The sequence below is a fragment of the Plectropomus leopardus genome, chromosome 9 (assembly GCF_008729295.1).
Source record: "Plectropomus leopardus isolate mb chromosome 9, YSFRI_Pleo_2.0, whole genome shotgun sequence".
In the NCBI taxonomy this organism is placed as follows: domain Eukaryota; kingdom Metazoa; phylum Chordata; class Actinopteri; order Perciformes; family Serranidae; genus Plectropomus; species Plectropomus leopardus.
Window position 1 is genome coordinate 35,776,501 of NC_056471.1, and position 17,383 is coordinate 35,793,883.

At 41.1% G+C, this 17,383-nt stretch overlaps 1 protein-coding gene across 1 annotated transcript; it reads right to left on the minus strand.

The window, feature by feature from the left end:
• Nucleotides 1-305: 305 nt before the first annotated feature.
• On the minus strand, nucleotides 306-16,668 carry rnf130 (ring finger protein 130). Its single transcript, XM_042493224.1, has 9 exons — nucleotides 16,431-16,668; nucleotides 13,392-13,671; nucleotides 7,159-7,350; nucleotides 4,804-5,054; nucleotides 3,981-4,052; nucleotides 2,894-2,976; nucleotides 2,674-2,770; nucleotides 2,375-2,561; nucleotides 306-1,293 (listed from the first exon to the last, which is right to left on the minus strand). Exons 2-9 carry the CDS (start codon nucleotides 13,636-13,638, stop codon nucleotides 1,181-1,183), a joined length of 1,242 nt encoding a protein of 413 aa, XP_042349158.1. The 5' UTR covers nucleotides 13,639-13,671; nucleotides 16,431-16,668; the 3' UTR covers nucleotides 306-1,180.
• Nucleotides 16,669-17,383: the final 715 nt, after the last annotated feature.

A 17,383-nucleotide genomic window follows, 5' to 3' on the forward strand; every position in this document is an offset into this window, starting at 1 on the left:
ACAACAAAATTACCTGGAAATAAGTTTTAAAAAAGTGAAACAAACAAACAAAACTTAAGAGAGTGCTTAAAAAAAGAAAGCTTATATTTTTAAGATGTTATGATAAGATTTGGAAAATATACTTTACTGGACATTTTTTCCTAGTTTTTTGATAATATATGATCCCCCAGGCAAATTTTCAGATCATTTTTTGTCACATTTAATCTTGTTTTTGGTTTTTTTGCAATTTGTTGTGCATTTCTATCCAAGTTGCTCATTGCCTTTTTCCCATGTTCTCAAATAAATCAAAGCAATTTTCTCAGCTTTCAGAGGTTTCGATGCTTGTGAAAGGCATCTGAACGCAGCACAAGAAAACTGATGTCAATCCAGGAGTCAAAGGGTAAATAACTCTCACTTTTCAAGGAACACAAGGAACTCTTCAGGATCTTTCAATTATTTTCCAGGTGCCTTGGAACTTTAAGGAACATTTTCAGGAACCTTTTTAGGCCCTCGAGCATTTACAGAACCAAGAAACCCCCAGAAACTTTTTAGAGGATCCAAGGGACCTTGTTAGTTACTCGGAAAAAGTTCCAGGACCTGAAAGAGCCCTGGAACTTTTCCAGAAACTCAGAGAAACCTTTTTACAAATTTAGGACCTATCCAAGTACTGTTCAAAGAATTCACAAACTTTTCCAAGGACCCAGAACGTCTTTTTGGGGTGATCAGGAGCCTTTTGAGGGACCTTTTTCCAGGAGCATAACATTACTTTTAGGGACTCCACAACTTTTCAAGGAACTTGTCAAAGAACTCAACCACGACATTGGAAGAGGAACCTGGTTCAGGGTCTGGAGGTCAGTTCTTGGGATTATTTGGTTTAGAAATTGTTTCTGACAATACTGACAATACCGCAACCGTGACTCTGGTTCCTCCAAAGTTTTTTTTCCTCTGGGAGAAAAAAACAGGTGTTGAGTTTTGGGGTCCAAACCAGACCAGGATCCACAGTGAGTCTACGCTCAGGCTGAAGAAAGTCTGATGGATTAAATGATGATTAAAAGTTTGTCCAAATTGTCGTTTTCAGACTCCCCTAACCATCCACCGACCCACCGGGAACACTAAACACATCCTGCGTCCATAAAATGTCATCCGTCCATCTGCAGGTGGAGGAAGTGGTGCTGTGGGGACGTAACCATGACGACGGGCCTCAGGACTTGTTGTCGTCGTAGAGGTCGAGAGACGCCTGGATGTCCGGCAGCTCCATCTCACAGACGACGCTGCGAGGAGACATCGAGTTCCTGTTGAAGAAGTGACCGCCGCCTGACGAGTCACAAAAACAATCAACGTCTCACATAAACAGCTTTACAAAAAGATATTATAAAAACAGCCTGATTTATCATTTAATACGGTGTTCAATCATTCTGTATCAGCCGTTAGCGGACAGAATGTCGTGATTTGTGTTCAACATTCGATAAAAACTGTTTAGTCTTCTGATCAAACATTTACTTCAGTAAACATCAGCTGTATCAACACCAAGATCAATTTTACTAAATCCAAAACCTGTAGTGCAGAGTAGAGTTACAGCTCATACTGAAGGGATCAATAAAACTGATCAGATGTTATCAGGAGTGTATTTGTGGTGTCACTGGCTCCATCTCGTGGACAATTTGAGACACTGCATCAAACTGAAACTGAAGGAAAAACTGTCAAATCTGGATCAATTCCTGCCCGATTAAATGGACTAAATTAAATGGTTTTATTAATCTGCGTCGGGCTCGAAGATCCGTCACATTTTCAGGGTTCTTTGAATCAAATTTAGATCCTCTCGCGAAATGACACCGTAAACTTTCTGTATGACAGAATAAACTGTGTTAAGTTGCTCAGTGCACAGATGCCAATGACAATGTAAGATTGCTCTGTGATTAAGTAGTGTAGGTGCTCTCTTTCATGGAGTTAAGTTACTTTAGGACGGCGTAAAGTTCTTAAATAAGAGCAGAGAAATGGTAAAGTTGCTCTATGGCAGTGTTAAGTTGCTCTATGATGGTATAAAGTTGCTCTATGAAAGGAAGTTGTTTTTTAACTATGGAATTGGCTGAAGAGTTTAGTTGCTCTTACAGTAAGGTGTTGTTGCCTGTATCAGGATTCAGTTGCCCTGAGAGTTTAAAGTTGCTCTATGACAGTGTAAATTAACTTGGACACATTTTAAGGTTGCTCTATGACAGTGTAAATTAACTTGGACACATTTTAAGGTTGCTCTATGACTGTGTAAAGTTGTCTTTGAAGTGATTAAAGTTGGCTGCGGAGTTTAGTTGCTCTTACAGTAACGTGCTGACACCTGTTTCAGGAATCGGTTGCTCTGTGAGCATAGAGTTGCCCTGTGTTAGTGGACCTGTGTTCTTACTGGTCACGGCGATGGTGATGTCAGCAGGAGTTCTGGGCGTGGCCTCGGGGTGGGGGGGGCTGAGCGGCTCCAGGCTGATGGACGGCTGGTTGCTGTCGCCCAGCGTCGACCTCTGGCTGCCGGACGCCTGACTGACGCCCAGACGCCCCACGTCCAACACCACGCTGTCCACGCAGGGAAGACTGGTCTGAGACCGGAGGAGACAGAGGACAGACAGGAGGACAGAGACAACAGTTAAAACAGGACACCTGTTGCTTGTGTCGATGTTGTTTGTGTTGTTCAGGTCTGCGGTGACTCACCATGATGCCGAGAGCTTTGAGGATGTTGAGTTTGCACATGGGACAGGTGCAGTGCTCGTTCAGCCAGGGGTCCACACACACCTTATGGAAGACATGTCTGCACACACGCACACGCACACACACACGCACACTCATCACTAACCGGACGGAACCTGGTGCCGACTCAGGACCGGTTCAGATTTTAAATATATACTGTATGTATGAGTGTTTTCGGGCTCACTTGCAGGGCAGGATGCGGACCACGTCGTTCAGCTGGTACGCTTCGATGCACACCGCACAGTGGTTAAAATCTGGATCCGTTTCCTGCAATACGCAAACACGTGAACATGTCAACGTGACATCGACAAATCTACTGTTAAAAAACACAAACCACAGGTTAACTTGTGAGTTATGGACACGGCTGGCGGTTCTGAGTCTCTCCGGCTGCATCAGTATGTTTTCTTTTTAAAAGATCTCTGAGCCCTGCAGAAGACTCGTACTGTGCCAGTGTGACGTTACTTCAGGACGGTGTACAGGTGCTCTACCATGGTTTGCATTGTGTAGAGTTGCTCTATGGCACTGTTAAGCTGCTATATGACTGTTTTTATGGTGTTAGGTTGCTGATGAGAGTGTAAAGTTGCTCTATGATAGTAAATTTAGTGTAAACTTGCTCTGACAGTCCACGTGCTCGAGCTGGTATGTCGCAAGCGTCAGCATAGCTGGAACGGGTTCTATCGATGTTCTATCGACGTTCTATTGACCTTCTATCGACTACACGTCTCATGCTTTAAATTCATCCATGACAGTATATTGTTGCCCTATGACAGTATTAATAGTGTAATGTTGCTCTATGAGAGTGTAAAGCTGTTTGAGAGGGTATACATTTGCTCTATGACCGTGTTTAGTTGCTCTACTACAGTGTTTTTTTGCTCTGTGACAGTATAAATAGTGTAAAGTTGTTCCAAAACACCCGAGTGGTGTGGACCTTGGACATAAACAAAGCAACAGTATTGCACACCTGACACCTCTGGGTCCTGCTGCCCGCCCTGTATCACACCTGACACCTCTGTATCACACCTGACACCTCTGTATCACACCTGACAGCCCTGTATCACACCTGACACCTCTGTATCACACCTGACACCTCTGGGTCCTGCTGCCCGCCCTGTATCACACCTGACACCTCTGTATCACACCTGACACCTCTGTATCACACCTGACAGCCCCGTATCACACCTGACAGCTCTGGGTCCTGCTGCCCGCTCTGGATCACACCTGAGCCAGGAGCAGGACACAAAAAAGAGGATGGACATAAAAGACGGCATTACCTTGTCTCCTTTCTTCACCGTCCTCGTGGTCAACTTCCCGATGGCTTTCTTTGCTGCGTCACCAAGACGACGCTGAGAAACAGAAAGGGAGGGGTGTTACATGTCCAAAAGTATGTAGACAACTAGACAGATATGTCACAGTGCAAAATGTGTACTTCAGTACTCTGAGTACTTGTACTGTCTGTATGTTGGTGTACTACAGTACTGTGAGTACTTGTACTGTCTGTATGTTGGTGTACTACAGTACTGTGAGTACTTGTACAGGGTCAGTAGGAGCTGATTTCTGGCTGCAGGGAGGTGAGGTGAAGGTTGCTCTGCAGCAAATGGAGAGGAGGAGGAGGAGGGAGAGTCCTGAGAGGAAGGTTATATTACACTGGGAGGAGTGTGTGTGTGTGTGTGTGTGTGTGTGTGTGTGTGTGTGTGTGTGTGTGTGTGTGTGTGTGTGTGTGTGTGTGTGTGTGTGTGTGTGTGTGTGTGTGTGTGTGTGTGTGACCACCGACTGCTACATTAAACTTTCAGCAGAGATTCACCTCATTAAATATTGATGTTTCATCTGAACAAGAGGAGGAGGAGGAGGAGGAGGGGAGTTCGCATGTTCTCTGTATGTTCTGTTAATGTTTTCCGTTTACCGCCGAAATCAGAGGTTGCAGCTATGAATGACGTCACATCCACGGCGTCACGTTCGTTTTTAGCAGCACCGGTTTACGGCGGGTTAGTCGTCATTCGAAACACCAGATGATGACATCACATCACGCTTTATTTTGTGAATACAAACATTTGAATTTTGAAAAAGAAAAAACAATCACCATTTTTTTTTTGTTACCTGGCTGCGGTCGCGGGCGCTGGTGTAGCGGATCTTCTGGATGAAGTAGAAGATGAGCCAGGCGGACGAGATGATCATGAGGACGATGAAAGAGATGGAGACGAAGACCAGCGAGCCTCGGTTGATGTTTTTGGATGAACCGCGTTGACCCACGAACACCGAGACCAGCACGGTCAGGTTCCTCTCCAGGTGAGCCAGGATCTCTTTACCGTACGCCTCCGTGATCATCACCGCCACCGTGTCCCCGGTACCTGCACAGAGACCACAGAGTGAGGACAGGAGGACACAAATTCCGTACTGCAGTGAGACACACGCGAGCTGGAATCGAACCCGTGGCCGCTGCGGTGAGGACACCGCCTTCATTCATGGGGGCGGGGTCTTTCCCTGATCTTTTACTCTGAGTGTTCAACACTTTGGTTTTGTTCTGAACTCGGAGCTGCGTTTAGTGTGAGGTTGCTACAGACACGCGTGGTTCATACACGTTGCCATGGACAAAATTTCCAAACTTTTCCATGACTTTTAAAGGACCCAATTTTTTTTTCTTTTCCTTGTCCATCGGAAACTTGGAAAATCCAACAATTGTTTCAGTTTTTAGAGTTTCTGGCTGTAATAAATGGTGTCATTTTGATTTTTAAAGAAAATCTGCCTTTCAAATATTCAGGGAAAAAAAAAGTTTTAAATAAAAATTGCCAAAAATGAAAAAAGAAGAAAGAAAAATAAATAAATAAATAGAAATAAAACCTATAAAGCTTTCTATAAAAATCACCAACATTTTTGAAATTGGCAATCAATTCGACTTAACACAGCCACATAAGTTGTATGCCCCTTCTTTAAAGAAAAAAGTGCCTAAAAATGATCTGACAGGGCTGGTGAGCGTACATGAGTGAAGGGACACGCAGGGAGAAAATGAGGAAATGTACATAATCAAACAAATAAACATAAACAACCAAAATATCTCACGCTGACGCAGACTGAAGCTACGTTACATTGTCAGCTACGGAAAATACATTCACTGTTATTGTAATTCATTTAACACAACACATTTCCATGATTTTTCCAAAAATGTTAATGATTTTTACTAGTTTCATGACTTTTCCAGTTTATAATCACAGAATATGTGATTATAAACTTCCATGACTTTTCCAGGTTTTCCATAACAACGGGAACCCTGGATATAAAGTTTACAATTATTTGTCTTTTTTTTTTTTTTGCTCTCCAGGTCAGATTGTTTCAGTTTGTACTCAAACATTCGGCATCAGGACCGAAACATAACACACACACACACACACACACACACACACACACAGTGTGAGGTCACAGTGACCTCATCAATTAATGACACACTCCCGTCTATATTTAGACCTCGGCATCGATCCTCAGGAAGTCACTCCTCACATTCACACCTTCCTCCTCCTCCTCCTCCTCCTCTCAATCACAGCTTAAAGGAATATCTCTTCATTTCAGGATGACTGTTTCCAGTTTTTATGCCAACAATACTCCTGGAATCCTGGAAACATCCTTAAATCCTAGAAATATCCTAAGATCCTAAAAATCTTAGGTATATGCTAAAATGCTAGAAACGTCTTAAAATCCTGAGAAACGTCTTAAAATCCTGAGAAACGTCTTAAAATCCTGGAAACATCCCAAAATCTAAGAATGTTAAGAATCTTAAAAATGTCCTAAAATCCAAGATATGTCATAAAATCCTAGAAACGTGCCAAAATCCTAGAAAAACCATGAAAATTGAGAAAAGTTCTAAACTCTTAGAAATGTTCAAAATCCTGATAATGTTCTAAAATCATAGAAACGTCCTAAAATCCTACCAACGCCCTCAAATCCTAGAAATGTCCTAAAATCCTAAAAATGTCCATCCTTGATCCTTGGAACGTGCTAAAATCCTAGAAATATTATTTTAATAATCCTAAAGAAATGTTCTTAAGCCCTAGAAATGTTCTCAAATCTTAAAAATGTTCTAAAATCAAAGGAACATCCTAAAATCTTTTGAACGTGCTAAAATCCTGGAATTATTATAAATTCTCAGAAATGTCCTTAAGTCCTAGAAATGTCCAAAATCCTAGAAATGTTCTACAATCATCAAAATGTTATAAAAAATCCTAAAAAATGTTCTGAAATCATAGAAAAAAATTTCCTAAATTGCAATAAATATCCTAAAATCCTCAAAAAGTCCTAAAATCCTAGAACATGTGTGGGGCCCCTAAGCAAGGCAGGTTCGGGCTCTCTGCTTTATGCTAAGCTAAGACAGCTGTTTGTTTCCAGTCTTGACCCTGAGCTAAGCTAAGCTAAGCTAAGCTAAGCTAAGCTAAGCTAAGCTAAACGTTGTGTTCGGACTCGGACCTTCGTGTCCCATCTTCACCGTCTTGTTGGTGGAGTTGTTGTAGATGAGGACCGCCGTGGCGTTGTAGGCCGCCGCCTTCAGGATCTTCTCTTTAAAGGTGCAGTTTCCTCTCTGCAGCAGCGCCACCCAGTGGACGTTCCGAGGAGGGACCAGGAACCGAGTGCCGGGGTCGCAGCCCTGCCGGTCCACCACTGAGGAGACACAACGTCAGCGCGTCGGTTACACGTCATCACAACGATAACTCAGTGACATCATCAGTATCTCCCCGCTGACCTCGCCAGCGTATCGAATATATTATTATTGTTATTCTGGCTTTTGTTGTAGCTCTGCACACACATTTATATTTTTTATTTTTAACCTTCACACTAGTTTTATTCTCTGCATTGTAGCATAAGGCAGAGCTTTATGTTTTACAAACTTTGCACTACGACTTTAACGTCTGCACCTTTTGTACATACATTTTGTGTTCTTTATATTCCATTTATCATGTTTCTATATGGCTTCTATATTTTTATCTCATTCGATTGAAAGTTACTATTTTCATTCTTCCTCTATGTTTTTGTATGTGTACATGTACTTGGCAATAAAACCTGGTTCTGATTCTTTAAACACTCAGCCAATTATCCATATAATTATTGAAATATTCATACCAGTGCTCATTGTCTGTTACTGTATTTCTTACATTTATAGTTTTTACAAACTTGCATATTCAGCATACTATACAAAATGTATTTTTACATATTTACATACTAGTGCTAGTTGTTTACTATAACTGTGCATCTATTTTTATATTTTTATATACTTTGCGCTGGTACTTCTTTCTGTCGGAGATATTTCTCTGCACTGACACCAGAGCAGAGTTTTAGATCGTGCATGCTGAGGCAGGTTTTGAAGCTGAAGGTTTTTCTCCTGTTTCTGAAGATTCACGCACTGATCATTGTGTCGCATCTTTTCTCAAAGCCACAGACAGTCATTGTGTAATCATTCATCACGTTCATGCACGCAGGGTTAATGAGGTCCGTGCTGATGTGAACCCGTCAGTGTCGGCGGAAACAGACTCTGTGGCTCAGCTGGTGCAGACGCTCGGAGCTGCAGTGTCCTTCTGTGAGGGCAGTCTGACTGTAACCGGACACCTCCGAGCCCCGCCGCAGTGTCTCAGTACTACTACATATACTACATATACTACAGACGCTCCGACCTTCAGCACAGCCGCAGTGTCTCTACTGCAAATACTACATCAGTGATGCTCAACTCATGGCCCGCGGGCCAAATCTGGCCCTCAATAGGGTGCCATGTGGTCCCCACACATTTTGTAATTGATAATAAAAATAAAGTGATTGACTCTGGGAATTGTTTTTGTCCTTTTAGTCTCCATAAGGTGTCAGAGTGCATAAAACAGCATCAAAATAGAGCTTGTTGAACAAAGAAAGTACCAGTGGAGGATCCCCCACACGTTCTTAAATCCTAGAAATGTCCTAAAATCCAGGGAGCATCCTAAAACCAGAAAAATGTCCTAAAATCCTACAAATGTCCTAAAGTCTAAGAAATCTTCTAAAATCCTATAAGACATCTTAAATCTCAGAAAGGTCCTAAAATCCTAATAATGTCATAAAATCTTAGAAACTTCATAAAACCCTCAAAACATCCTAAAATCCTAGAAATGTTCTGAAATTTGAAAAATGTCCTAAAATACGAGAAACATCCTAAAAGTTTCCTGGCATGTCCAATAACTCAACAACAGCTGGTATGGACATGAACCAGCTGTGTCGCTGCTTTATTGTCGTTCTCAGGAGTTTTGGTTTTGGACTCGCCTCCAATTGGCGATTCTTGTTATACGACAACACATCATATTTATTTCGTGATCCAGGCGTGCAGCGCACAAACATTAGCACTCAGCATAAATTTTACCTGAAAGAACAAAAAGAGCTCACAGTCGACACTATACCACTCCCTCAGCTGACCATTTTTAAAAATGGATTTTATTTAACCAGAAATAGTCCCATTAAGATTCAAGTCTCTTCAAGGTATTCCTGGCTGAGAAAGCAGCATGATGAATTTTACATAAAAGAACAAACAAACTAAGAACAAACAGCTGAATTAGCAGCGTTCAATAATCAGACGTGCACTCAGAGGTCAAAATGGCCTTACTCTTGATTTCAAAATCCCTCGTGTTTATAATAAAACATAGCGTAGGGCTGGGAGATTCGAATCGAAAAGTAATCGAAACCGACATTCACAAACTCTATCCGATGTAATCTTTCCCATGTCGATTATTTCAGTTATTTTTTAAATTCTGTACTTTCCCCACTGGGGTCGGCAACTTACACATCTGTCATGCGTCTCACGCTTTTGGGCTCTGTCTCACGCTCTCATGACACTGAGGAAAATCTCACGCCAAAACACAGCGAGGGCAGAAGTGTTAAACAATCATGTAAAAAAGTGAAGGACTATGACTGCAGAACAGCTGAGTGTTTGACAGCCACAGCATTTCATCACGGCGGATCAAACAGCTGATGGTCCGACAGCAGCGCAGTGAGACAGACAGACAGAGCGCAGCTTCTCCTCACAGCACCAAAGTGAAGTCAGAGTCCTGCAGTCAGGAGAGGTTGGACTATTATCAGCACAATGTGCTCAAATTTACCTGAAGTTTGTTTCAGATGGAGCTTTTCATTTTTATATAATGCTGGAAAGTTTAATAAATAATAATACATCATATGTTTATTACACTCCAACACACCATGGTCACATGACACTGTGTCAGTGAACTATGAGGAGGTTTAAATAATCGTGATACTGATTTTAGGTATAATCGCCCAGCCCTAGTTTAAGGCAAGATGACAGAGGAAAAACTTCATAAGAACATTCACTGACCTTCCAGGTCAGACTTCAAGGCGTGATGATGACAAATATATTGTATCCTGTGTCGTTCTATGCTTTATCCTTATTCATTTTTTTAATATTCTCTTTTCTAGCATTTCTCAGACGAAAGCTTCCCATGTTGCAGCTGCTGAAAAACTTTAATGTTAGAAAAAAACCTCTGGCAGACTATGATGGATATCACACACTGCAGTTTCCTGTGTCTTGTTTTGAGTTTGCACAATGCTATGTGAATTAATTTGCACTGATACAATAACTTTGTACCGTGAATAAATGTGAAATGCTAAAAAAAAAATAACGGTAACTTTTACCAAAGACAGTGCAGGTTTGCTGAACCATTTCCTCGTGTGTCTCAGGAACTCTCATTTGTTCGGCCATATTGTGAAACGGCACGTCGTCAGACCTCCTCAGGGCTGTCAGCTTTTTCACTAAAAGTCTCTAAAATGTGGAACACGCTACCAACCGAAATAAAATTAACACGAGATGTTAAGATTTCCAACAAAAGTGTTACAGGTTGCCTGAGGCGAAATCAGATTTGTGAGCATTTTTAACTATTTTATAATATCTCATAATTGATCGTTGTATCTGTATGAAACCTTGATATTTGTGTCTTTTTTTTGCCAGTTTTTTGTTTTGTTTTACTGTAACTGAGTCTTGTAATTCTATGTAATCTTGATGTACACATTTTTAGCTTTTTGTCTATTTTTAACCGTTTTTATGTGCATGCTACTGTATGTTACCTTGATATCCTCTTTTTTTCCTTGTCTTTAGTAAAAGCCGACCTCGGGGCAGGATTATGAAAGTAGCTGCAGCTATAATCTCTGAAACATCAGTGACTGCAGCTTGTTTGTAACAGGCTGAAGTTGTTCTGGTAAATTGCATTGTCCCAATCAAATAAACAACAGAAATAAATAAATGCATTTATGAGGAGATGAGGTGCGCAGAATCAGTCACATCTTTTAAATCACTTCTTAAAACTCACTTTTACTTTCATGTGATGTCACCTTTATTCATTTTTTCATTTTTCATCTCTTTCTCTATTCATTTATCTGCACCCCATCCTTCTTACGTCCTGTTCTTACCATCTTGGCACGTTTTAATTTATTTACTCGTTAATCTTTTTCCTATTCATATGTTTTTTTTATCTTCTTATCTTTGTTTTAATCCCACTGATGTGATGTCGCCTTCTTGTATTACTTCTTATATTATTTTGTATCGTCTTTTATTGCATTTATTCTTATATTTTCTAGTTTTCTTTTTACCTGCCTTTTGTCGTGACCTGCCTGTTTTATTTACTTTTATTTGCTTTATTCTTGTTGACCTTTTGCATTTTATTCTGGCCTTTTTCTTAAACTTTTCTAGACTTTTGGCCTCTTTGTTAATGTTTATGCTTATTATTCACTGGGTGCCTGCCTTTGCTTTTTCTGCCAAAGCACTTTGTAAACAACTCTTTTTAAATGTGCTATATAAATAAACTTATTATTATTATTATTATTATCATATTATGCTCTATTTCAGCAACAGTGCATATTAAAGGGCAGTAGTGGGTGACTTTAATTCTAACTCACAAGAAGAAGGTAAATACAATCTTACACAGATCAGACAATTAATTAAAAAATAATAATTCTATAAATAATATATAATTCTATGTGATGTCATCTCTCAGCTGTGGATGCACTTAAAGGAATACATTACCTGTTTAAATTAACCCTGGGGTGACCTCAGAGGCCTGCACTACGAAGCAGAGTCACCATAAGCAGAATATCTTTCTGTTTTCTGGCTTCACTAAACTGTCACACCGACTCTTGAGAGCCAATAAAACTAGGGAAAGGTGATATACTGAATATATATATATATGTATAGTCAGTCAGTCAGTCAGTCATTTTCTGTAACCGCTTGTCCTCGTAAGGGTCGCGGGGGGGATGGAGCCAATCCCAGCTGTCATCGGGCGGGAGGCGGGGTCACCCTGGACAGGTCGCCAGACCACCGCAGGGCCGACACGTACAGACAGACGACCACACACACTCACACTCACACCTACGGACGATTTAGAGACACCGATCCACCTGAGCTGCAGGTCTTTGGACTGCGGGAGGAAGCCAGAGACCCGGAGAGAACCCACGCAGACACGGGAGAACATGCAAACTCCGCACAGAAGGGCCCCGCCCACGGACCGAACCCCGGTCCAACCGGGATTCGAACCAGGGACCCCCTTGCTGTGAGGCTATATATATATGCATACATAAATATTTGTTAAAGTATGATTATTTTTATTTCTATTAATTTACTTTAAATGTTGAACATCCCATATTCTACTTTTTTGTTTGTTTTTGTTTTCTTTGTTGCTGTTTCTACAGTGTAAAAAAAAAAAAAAACGGTTCACTCTGTAAAAATACTGAATTGAAGATGACTGTATAAGTCTAATAAGTGAAACTGGAACTTATATGCTGTTGGGTTATGCAGTGCACCTCCCGGAGCACAGAGCGTACTCTGGGCACAGACGGAGCAGCAGAACATCAAGCGCATTAAAAAGAAACTCAGCTGTCCACTGTGCTGGGTCTAAAAGTTTGCTTTTACTCGCAGCAGCCGCTCCTCTCATCCATCGATCTGATCAGACCAGCTCTGAACCGATCGATGGATCAATCATCCACCCTGCGAGTCCCAAACTGCTGCTGGGAAGAAAAAAGGACTCATGGTGAGCTCCACCTGTTCACAAACCCGAAAAACTTACAAATTTAGAGAGGGGACACAGAATGAATGTTGTAACCTCGGGTGTATTTTGACCTTATCAAAATGAGACAATGTCGAGCTAAAAATAGATATTAATGACGGGAACCATGACGAAATCTATGTTTTATTTTCGCTGACGAGTTGGGACGAGACGAAAATGTCAGCAGTGGACTATCAGACATTCAAAATGACAATGACGATAATTTTCTAATGCCATATGAGGAGCACCAACTGGCTGTAAACTTTAACTGGCTGTAAAGTTTACGGTTTCTGCTTCTTCACAGTGAGATCAATAAGTCAGAGTTTACGATGAACCCGTGTAAAGATCCAGTCGGCTCAATTAGTTATATGGTGGTGTTTGAGATCATAAGTAAGATTCTGAACTTTTCAAATTAAATTTTAGACCTCAGGTGTTGACCTCAGGTGTTGACCTCAGGTACTGACCTCAGGTGTTGACCTCAGGTACTGACCTGAGGTGTTGACCTCAGGTATTGACCTCAGGTTTTGACCTGAGGTGTTGACCTCAGGTGTTGACCTCAGGTTTTGACCTGAGGTGTTGACCTCAGGTGTTGACCTCAGGTTTTGACCTGAGGTGTTGACCTCAGGAGTGTTGTGATGTCAGTACCTCCGTGATGCGGTGCAGGTGCGATGACGATGCCCCTGGTGTCCACCTTTGGTGAGTTCTGTCCGTATGTCCCGTCATCACTGCTCATCATGTGGATGGTGTTTCCTCGACCGTCCAGCACCGTGGCGTTCACTGTGGCGCCCACGTACTCCTCTGACACCATGTTCCTGTCGGACCGGGCCGCCGACACCGAGCGGCACAGGACCAGGACCAACGGGACGAGGAGACGTGTCCACCTCAGGGACATTATGTCGTCCTCTCAGTCTTTGTTACATCAAAACTGTGAAGAAACAAAAAGAGACTCCTTTAAACGACAACTTCCTGTCCTCCTGAGGACCGTGGTGTCCACCTGTTGATTTTTTGTCCTCCAGCTTGTTTATGTCAAGGTGAAGACAGGTAATATGGGACACCAGGTAAAATGGGCCAAAGAAGGTTTTAAGTCTTGGGCTCTTTGACCCTTTAGGGTTCACTTTAATATCACACACACTCATATGGCCCTGAGCACAAAATGTGCTTTTCAAAATCAGGCTTAAAAAACATTAAACATTAATATTATAATTTCATCAGTCCTGATCATAAATATCAAATATTCATTAATTTTCAGAATTTTAACCCTGAAAATGCCAGATTATTGTCATAATGCCACTTTGTTTTTAGATGAAAAAAAGATTAATTCTCATTCTCCTCCTCCTCAGTGTGTGAGTGTAGCTGCTGACAGTCTGGGATATGTCAGTGTGTGAGTGTAGCTGCTGACAGTCTGGGATCTGTCAGTGCGTGAGTGTAGCTGCTGACAGTCTGGGATATGTCAGTGTGTGAGTGTAGCTGCTGACAGTCTGGGATATGTCAGTGTGTGAGTGTAGCTGCTGACAGTCTGGGATATGTCAGTGATCAGCAGCTACATTGACTGTGACAGGTCACCTAGTGGAAATAGCATGTATTTCCTCCATATGCCAAATATGGTCAAAATGACCTCATCAGGTGGAAAATAGTCAAAATGACAAATTCAGAGTCAAAAGCCCAGAATGACACCCAGAAATAATACAAGTCCTGTTTTTCTGCTCTGATGGCTGTGGGATCAAAAATGTCAGTTTGAATGGGTTTCAATGGAGCATTTTTGGACCTGAACAGTCTGAATGTAACTATTTAGTTTCCACAGTGTATTTTAGACTTATTGTAGGAGCTGAGCTGCAAATTCACTGATTACACTCAAATACACAATCTGGACTACATTTAGGACACATGCATCAACACACACACAGTTATCACAACAGGAAGAAGAAAAGAGACTAAAATGAGCCATAACATACCCTAAAGGGTTAATAACAAACAGTCCCTAAAAGTTCCATTTTAGTTTGTATTTTTTATCTTCGTCTTGCATTATTTGTCCTCTTGTTATTTGATTAAACTCTACATCAGTTTTGTCTGACTTCAGTTCAGTTTGACTGTTTGACTTTCAGTTGTTGTATCACCTTCTGTGTCCCATTTCTGCTTTTGTAAAAGAACTGCGTTTTTAAAGGTGCTATAATATTATTATTATTGTTGTTGTTGTAGTTGTTGTTGTTGTTGTTGTTGTTGTTGATGTTGTTAATGCACTGTAAAATCTAACAAGTTGATCTTACTTAAAATAATCTTGGAAACTGACTGTCTTGAAAGTAAATATAAATATTAAACTTAATTTATGTTAAATTTAACTGTATTTTCCTAATTTTGTGAAGTTGTTGCGACTTCAATATGACAAGTAAGATTACCTTGTTAAGTTAGCAACTTAATCTGACTTAACTTGATCACCACAGGATTTAGCCAAAAATGAAGTTAGGAGATCTGTAAGTTTTTTGGTTTATTTCAGACATGCATTTTTTAGACAATATGACTGAGTAGTTGCAAGCCACAGAATACAGATATAAAGCACAGTAAACCTGGTTTACTTAAATTGGTAAAACTTAGAAAGATAGATTTAATTCAACTTGTCATTTTTAAGTTGCAACAACTTCACAAAATTAAGTAAATATAACTAAATTTTAAGTAAGCTTAACAATTACAAATAAAATTAAGAGTAATAGTTATATGTACTTACACTTTTCAAGGTAATCATTTTCCTAGATTTTTAATGGTTTTTCCTAAAATCAGCTTGTCAGATTTTACATTGTATTATTATTATTATTATTATTATTATTATTTTCTTCACTGAAATATAACAACAACAAAAAAACTATAACAAGCAGGAGTCGACCAATATTGTTTTTTCAGGGCCGATACTGATAAACATTAGTTAATAGGACCGTAAACCAATATTTGGAACTGGTAAGCATTTACAATAAAAATGAAAATCTTTCTGCCAATATTTAGAATTTCAAACAGGACAAACTCCAACATAAAAGTTGTTCAATCGAAACCTAAACTATCAGCATTATATTCATCATTACGCTCCCAAAAACTTTTTTTTTTTTTAAAGTCAAGTGAGAATTAAAATAAAAATGGAATAAATAAAAATAGCTCCCTGGGGTTTTGCAAAGTTTAAGTTCCTCCCATGCTGAGCTTTCTAATTTGCACTTTTTTTTATTAATTAATTTTATTCTAACTAAAATAAAAGACAACTGCGGATAATCAGCAAAATGCCAAATATCGGCCAGATAATCGGGTAATAATCTGTCGACCCCTCATAACAAGGCATAGCAGCAACTCTCGGAGTAGTCTGCGTTGTTTTAGGTGTTTTTTTCTTGATAATTTACCAAAAAGTGCCCTACATTACCTGACCTCCCCCTACATTAAGGCGTCCTTTGTCCCCAGATGTCCCCCAGGCGTCCTCCCGGTGAGCGGAGGCCCTGGCTCAGACAGCAGGGGACAGGCAGAGTGTCAGTGACGGAAACTGGAGCATCATCAGCAGGCCAACATCTGGACCTCCGCGGCCCGGACCCTCCGCGGGTTAAAACACCGCGCGCGCTCTCGGCTCCGGTTAATGACCGCCGTTTGAGGCTCCGGCACCGTGACTCAGTGATTAACACCGTTTAACGGCGGCTGCTTCGTCCCGCTTTGTCTTACCGTCTGCGGGTGGACAGACAGGCAGGCTCCCGGGCTGCGGACCCCCGCCTGCCTCCGCTCTCCTCCCGCCTCCTCTCCGCTGCGCTCCCGCTGGCTGTCCGCCGGGGCTCGGGGGCTTCACGGACGGTGGATCCCGCTGTTGTTCGGTGGTTTGTTCCAGTGCTGTCCCCACTGGTTTGCTGTCCGGTGCACCGGAGACTCGAGCCCCGTCTTTCCGTCTCTCAGTTTGGGGCGCAGTGCGCAGGCGCAGAGCCACGGCACGGGGAGGCGGCAGACAGGGCGCGTGTGCGATACCTTCATGTTTAGGTACCTGAGATTTGATCAGCTGTCGCGATACCTGCCGCGAGACCACCCACCTGTCTGTCTGTCAACCTGTCTGTCTCTCAATAACATAATAATAATAATATATTTTTTTCATGTTTACCTTTTCGTCTATACATATATATATGAACTTTTTTTAGCAAGGTTATAATGACCTAGATTTATATCTCAGTAGTCTCTTAATAAAATACAAACAGAATACAGTATTAAAAATGCAAATATTTCAGGATAAAACAACCTCATCAGGCTTAAGTTGCAAATATTTACTGTGACCTCCGTTTTCACTGAGCATTTCCTGAACTCTGGCACTGAAATACGAGATTTGCAGTACTAATGTACAGTACTGCTTTACAGCAGGTACTATTAAAGACGTGTCCGAAGCTCAGCATTGATTGTTTGAGCTGCCTTTTGTTATGGTTGTATGATTCCATGTTTCACACTAAATATTGACTTCAGTCAGAAGATTGATTTTTTGCTGTTTTAAAACATTGTACATGTTCTCTGTATTCTTTGTGTCTTCATAAAGAGACTAAACAGTAAATGTATGTATTATGTCCTCATTACAACTTTTCTGAAACAAAAAATCTATGGTGGCCCAAGATTTTTGCACAGTACTGTATATGAGTATGAGA

Coding starts and splice junctions, on each gene's coding strand:
- rnf130 (XM_042493224.1), bottom strand. CDS start 13,638: ATGTCCCTGAGGTGGACACGTCTCCTCGTCCCGTTGGTCCTGGTCCTG. Junction 7,351..13,391: donor ACCTGCACCGCATCACGGAG/GTACTGACATCA, acceptor GTGTCTCCTCAG/TGGTGGACCGGCAGGGCTGC. Junction 2,771..2,893: donor GTCCGCATCCTGCCCTGCAA/GTGAGCCCGAAA, acceptor GCGTGTGTGCAG/ACATGTCTTCCATAAGGTGT.